Genomic DNA, 6,868 nt, shown 5'->3' with positions numbered 1-6,868 from the left:
CTTGTAAAGCCCAAAAAAGGCAATTTTTCATGAATTTTTTTTTTTCAAGAAAACTACCAATTTTTTTGGTATTTTTTTTATCTGAAAGAGCACATCTTAATCTTGTAAAGCCCAAAAAAGGCAATTTTTCATGAATTTTTTTTTCAAGAAAACTACCAATTTTTTTGGTATTTTTTTTTTATCTGAAAGAGCACATCTTAATCTATTGTCTGAATTTTTTTGGTTGAAAAATATTATGTGGTTTTGTGGCAAATGGCGACCACGAAACCCTGTTTTTGCAAAAGCGTTTTACGGTGCTCGAAAACTAAAACCCGAAAACTAAAAAACTCTAGCTCGAAAACTAAAAACAGATCGTCATATATTTTTGTGGGCTTATTAGGAACACAAAGATCCAGTCCTTCATTGATCGATTTTTTAAAAAAAAAATATTGGATTTTACTGAAATGGTCGACGAAAAATCTCAAATTTTCAATTTTTGGCTTAAAAACTGAATTTTTCTGGTCATAAAAAGGGCAAATTTTTGTTCTAAATTTGAATAGATAGATGAAGTATTTTTATGTCCTTGATAGTTTTCGAGCTAGAGTTGGCACTGATTTCAAAATGCCATTTCGAGAAAAACACGTTTTTATAGTTTCTATGTTGCATACCAAACACATAATTTTTTTCCTTCCAAAGCTCATATCTCAGGCACTTTTACCACATATTCTATGCTACTTCTACTTTAAAATAAGTCAGTAAAAAATTGTTCGATATTCTGAAATTTACAAGTGGGTGTCACCCCTTTACTGACGTTCCAACACAGAAAGAAGTCCCGATCCACACTAATGCCATTTTTATGCAATAATTTCATGAAATTAGGCATTCTTAGCACAAGCTCCCCACTACAGCAATTTCAAAAAATTTCCTTTGTATGAAAATCGTTCTAAGAACGCATAATTTCATGCAATTTTGTCAATGTCACACTACGAAGATATTCAATATATCTTTTATTGACGATTTTCTATAGGTACCAAAAGGCCTTCTATGAATAGAAAGTCTTCCACTGGTATTCTATGGACGCATGACCAAGACGAAATCATTTTTGAGTAGACCCTAGAAATGTCTTCTATCAATGGACTGCCTTCAACGGATCATTTTTAGATAGAATAACTTCAACAGGTCTTCTCTGTTAAAAGCTTGGAAAATACTCTTCAAAACCGCCAAATCATGTTTGTAGACCTTGATTTATCATATATGCATGGGATACCTTCAACGGATCTTCTGTAGATAGAAGGCCATCTTTTATGAATGCAATCACTTTTTAAAAATTCGATGAAATCTTCTTAAAAACTCCAAGTTTAGGGCCAAGCCGTTGTTTGAAAATTACACCATTATCACATGATGGAGCCGTTAGAAATTTTTATCTAAAAATGGAGAATTGTAGTTCGCATTGACTCTAAAAATGCTCTTTAAAACATACTCACGATTACTTCGCTGCACATTCCACAAAAAATATTCTTTAAAAATCCCATGACTATGACTCTGTACGCCCTTAAGAATATATTCCTAATACTTTGCATGATTGCCGATATGATTGTTTCTCAAAATTCTCCATTATTTCAAGACATTCCCGTTATCATTCCATGCTCCAATTGACTGTGTTTTAAATACAAAATTCCAATTCACATCATGTAGTTGTTAAGGTTTTTATTTGATTTCATATCTTTCTTTACGAAATTTTGAAAGTAGTTCTTTTCACAGGATAAATGTTTTAAGTTTCGACTATGTGCGGCATTTGAATATCCAATTGAGATATTTTTGCACACAAATAACCGTTTTGATGGTGTCTTTTTCTTAAGCAGTATTAAATGGAAACTAAAATAAAAACAATAATTAATACAAATTGTTTGTTAGTAAGAGGCCTTAAAGCAACTAAAAGCAAGATTAGACAATAACTTTCACATGAGAGGATGTTTCCATTTAAAATATTAGTTTGACTGTGACAATATCTTGTTTGTTTTGTATACAAATATAAATCCATTAGAAAAAATAAAGTTTTTGTTTTACACACAAGTATACAAAAAAAATCAAATTGGTAGAAGTTAAACACTCCAGTAGTTCTTTTTTGCATTTTCCTTTTTTGGTTTTACAATCCTAGATATCACACAAAATGTATTTTGTTTCACGTATTACGTTTTTCCAGACTTTTGTTTGATTGAGAAGAAATTAATAAAAAATATATAAATTAAGATTTTGCAAAAGGGGGTAAATTAGGGAGATACAATCGTTCGTTTCTTATCGTTGAAATTTAAACCACTGTACTTTGTATCCAATTAAGGGCACCGCGAATGCGTCGTAGCCGGGCCCTGGCCAAGAAACTGCAAATCAACAAATACTCAACATAAGTACGGCGTCCCGTTTGTTGATAGTTGCCCAAGGGGGGAACGGGTTTGGAGTTGGCCTCACACATTATTTTTGTGGTTAAAGATAAAAGCCATTGCAGAATCTTGAAAGACAGAAAGAAAAACAAACATTAAAACAACTTCCAGAAATCTTAATTTAATTCAACCTACCTCTGCACTATTGGGCATACCACCCACTTTGAGCCACTGCGAGGGTGCCCACAAAAACAGTTGCATAACATTTGCTGCAATATCAGGACTAACACGTTTCGAAGGATTGGGTGATAAAATATTATAAATCAATTGCTGTACCAAACTAGGACAATCCTCAGACAACTGTGGCAAATCTTCATCTTTATAATCAGAATTGCGCAACGAATATGTTTCCTTGGCCAAACCACCACTGGAAGAATAAAATGGATTACGCATACCAAATATTTCATAGGCAATAGCACCGCAAGCCCACAAATCTGCTTTGGCATAATTCAGTACAGCAAAGGGACCTGGTTGTTTGTTAATAATTTCTGGTGCCATTAGGGCAGCATTACCACCCTTATCAATATCAAATGAGGTATAAGGCACTTGTAGACCATGTATACGATCAGCCAAACAACATCCAAAGTCGGACAAAACCAATATTGGTGGAGAATCATCATCGTTGAGTTCTATTAAAATATTATCTGACTTGATATCACGATGGGCGATACCATGACGACTGATATGGGCCACCGCTTCTAGCAACTGGGTCAAAAGTAATAATTTGGAGCGTGTTGATAGCTGATGTGAATCCAAATATGATCTCAAGCTGTAATCGTAACGTTTCATTAACAAATACAGTGACATATTGCGACCATAACCATTTGGATTGATGCGTTGTGGCTGGGCAATTGGATAGAGCAGATGACCATCAGGGAAGTTACCAACTTCATCGCAAAAGAAGCCATACATACAAACAATATTGGGATGTGGGGGCAGGGTAAGAGTTTGATCTTGTAAATGTTGTTCCCATGATTCAGCTGCTTCGTTGATATAACGTTGACGTGCCGGTACGGTTTCTTTATACATGGCTCGTAAAATGGCCATGGCATTACTTTGAATGTCATAGTTAAACATCATTTTCAAGGCCAGAGGATAGCGATGTATATTTGCATTGGCAGAAGTGTCCATAGTTTGCTGAAAATAAAAAAGGAAGTTGTTTTAGTTCTACGGATGACCTCTACGAAGATCTTCTATGCAACATAAAACACTTTCGGAGTTTCTCTATTTATCTATGAAAGGCCCCTACGGCGGTCTCATATTCATATTCCCCCACAGAACTTTTCTATTCTACACAAGACCCTTACGGAGGTCTTATATTCTATAGAAGACATTTACGGGGGTTTACTATTTTATACAAAACGCCTACGGAGCTCGCCTGTTAAAAACCTACAGAAGTTTATTTCTATAGAAGGCTTATACGAAGTTCCACGGAGGTCACCTATTCTATAGAAGACCGCGACAGAGCTCTTCCATTCTATAGAAGACCGCTGCGGAGCTCTTCTATTCTATAGAAGACAACTACGGAGCTCTTCCATTCTATAGAAGACCGCTACGGAGCTCTTCTATTCTATAGAAGGCCCCTACCGGACTCTTCTATTCTATAGAAGGCCCCTACGGAGCTCTTCTGTTGTATATAAGACCCTTATGAAGCTCTTCTATTCTATAACAGACCCTAAGAAGTTCTTCTTTTCCATTGAAGACCCCTAAGGAGTTCTCTTATTCCATAGAAAACTCCTACAGATTTCTTCTATACTATAGAAGACCCCTGAGAAGCTCTTCTATTCCATGGAAGACCCCTACGGAGTTCTTCTATTCTATAGATGACCACTACGGAGTTCTAATCTATATAAGATAGCTACGAAGGTTTTATGTTCTATATAAGATAACTACGAAGGTTTTATGTTCTATAGAAGACGCTTACGGATGTTTCCTATTCTATATAAGACAACTACGGAGGTCTTATGTTCCATAGAAGACGCTTACGGAGCTATTTTATTCCATAGAAGACGCCTACGGAGGTCTTCTATGCTAAAGAAGAAGCCTACGGTGCTCTCCTATTCTATAGAAGACCCCTACGTTGCTCTTGTATTTTATAGAAGACACTACAGAGCTAATATATTTTATAGAAGATGTATTTTCTATTCTACAGAAGTCCCCTACGGTTGCCGCCATACGTTCTATAGAGGTATTTTTTGCTATAGACGATCCCATAAGAAGGTAATTCCATTGTCTTTGACTTACCAAACCCATAGTGCCACCGCTTACACCAGAAAATCCAACTTCCGCTGACGAATTTAATTTAAAATCTCTGCTCTGATCATGCTCTTCCAATTTTCTTTCCGCTTCCAAAACATCTCGAAATTGTGCTGCAGCTGATGTTTGGCTAAACAACTGGACATTATCAACAGAACCACCAAAATTATGAACAAAACGTGATATATTTTGTATTGGTGTTATATATTCCGGACGGAAGGATTGTTGATGTAATGGTTGACGACCAGTTGGGGAATTATGTTCAGATGTGCCAGGAGAACCAATAATTTCTGGACTTTGAGCTGATACATCTAGTGTAGAACTGTTTTTAAAGGAAGCAGCATATACGACAGCGGCACAGCCTTTGGCAATTGCTGGTCCAATGGATAGTTTATCAATACTGAAGGAAGAATCCAAACTTTCGGCTACTTCATCATCATAATTCCAGGAAGATTGTAAACGATTTGCTGCTTCACGTATTTCCCAGCAAACACCTTCCAATTCATCTTCTTTTGTCAATACGCCGGCACCTGAAGCGAGACTTACACCAATTAGAGCAAAGAATGGGGCAGAATCCCCGTAAAATAACTTCTTTGTGGCCTGGGTACGTAACTCAGCCGAATAGGTAGTGGTGACACGATTTAAGATGTTATCAATAAACAGTTTGCGTGCCTGTTGCCCGAACCGGAAAATGCCAGCGGAATGGGGTACACTGGCAGCCAACTGGCCGGTGGCTGCCCCCGCCTTTGAGCTACCAGCTACGGCATTTATAGCACCTCTGGCAGCAGATTTCTAAAAGCAAGGAAAATGAAATTAGTATAAACTCGAAACTTAGCAGAATAACTACCGCATAGGCAAAACTGGCTCTTGGACAGATTAGGTTTTCAAAGCTAAAAATATTATGTCACCGTTTCTTAAAAAATCCAAGAGTTTGCCCAAACGAGTTTTTTGACCATCTAGAACTTACCCTAACCACCGATGATGCTACCGGTGGAATACGTTGTTGACGTGTTCGTTGTTGATTTTGTTCCAAAATGTTGGTGTGTATATCTCTTTTCCAATAGCTTTGGAGCAAAAAACGACCATGTTTAAAAAGTCGTGTGGTGAATAAACGTACAGACATGCTGAACTAAAGCACTACTCTACTAGAAGCTCTCCAAAGCAGCTAATAACAAAACTCCTTTAGTAGGAATCCTCTTCCGCTTGCTTGTAGCTCTTCTTTCAAGCAAAAACGGCTCTGAAAATAGAAATTGCGTTGCATTTTAAATATTTTTCAGTTTTGGATTTGTTCACATCATTCAAATTCCTCATTACTTACCTTCCTTACTTTTTCTTTCCCTATCACTGCTTGACGTTATTTTCTGCTTCCTCTGTGTGATTTATCTTGTTTAGTTGTTTGTTTATTTTCCAATAATATTCACACCGATTGACGATGCGTTTTCCACAAGTTCAAACATAACAAGTCTATGTGCAATGTTATGAGTGACGACGACAGACAAGCTGGCCAGCTAAAAATACAAGACAGAAGACAGACAATAAAAAATGTGTGATGTTATTGTTTTGTTTGTTGTTTTCTTTTTTTTTGTATCTTTGTTTTGCTTGTTTTGTTTCTGTTCCTTCCTTTCTACGCTTCTTTTTATGTAATCAAATAAAAAATCACATCGTTTCGTTTCAGTCTAGAAATTTTCACTTTCGTCAGGGTTGAATGATTTTAATTATACATAATTTAATAATTATTCCATTTACGATAAATAATTAAGACAATTAGCACATACCTTCGTGAATTGTTCGTGATTTATCGGCTTAAAAAAGTTTAAAATTTAAAAAAACGACAATTTGTTTAGACTGATGCGAATGCGAGATATACCAAAAAATTTTACGACAAAAGAACAACAGCTGAGAGAAACAATGACAAATGAACGGCAATCCAACAGGCATTGATGGCATAATGTTGGCCAGAGTGAAATGATAACGTCCTACGCTAGAGTAATTTCATGAAAGAAATTTCATTGAAATATGAAAAACATTTGAAAATGAAACAAGTAAAAAACTGGAACAACTTTACTTTACGCCATGGCAGAACTACCAGGTAGTGGTATCACACCAGCTGATCGAATATGAAAAGTCAAATCCCTTTATAAAAAATTATTTTTGTTGTAATTTCAAAATTTTACGATGCCACTACCTGGGTAATT

At 36.1% G+C, this 6,868-nt stretch overlaps 1 protein-coding gene across 1 annotated transcript; it reads right to left on the bottom strand.

The window, feature by feature from the left end:
* Positions 1–1,669: 1,669 nt before the first annotated feature.
* On the bottom strand, positions 1,670–6,656 carry Pink1 (PTEN-induced putative kinase 1). Its single transcript, XM_073972500.1, has 6 exons — positions 6,449–6,656; positions 5,992–6,181; positions 5,641–5,910; positions 4,662–5,465; positions 2,553–3,554; positions 1,670–2,485 (listed from the first exon to the last, which is right to left on the bottom strand). Exons 3-6 carry the CDS (start codon positions 5,794–5,796, stop codon positions 2,288–2,290), a joined length of 2,160 nt encoding a protein of 719 aa, XP_073828601.1. The 5' UTR covers positions 5,797–5,910; positions 5,992–6,181; positions 6,449–6,656; the 3' UTR covers positions 1,670–2,287.
* Between the last annotated feature and the right edge of the window lie 212 nt (positions 6,657–6,868).

The sequence above is a fragment of the Musca autumnalis genome, unplaced genomic scaffold, assembly GCF_047663935.1.
Source record: "Musca autumnalis isolate F117 unplaced genomic scaffold, ASM4766393v1 scaffold_3, whole genome shotgun sequence".
Classification (NCBI taxonomy): Eukaryota; Metazoa; Arthropoda; class Insecta; order Diptera; family Muscidae; genus Musca; species Musca autumnalis.
The sequence above is the reverse complement of the archived record's forward strand: the minus strand, read 5'-3'. Positions and strand labels throughout refer to the sequence as shown.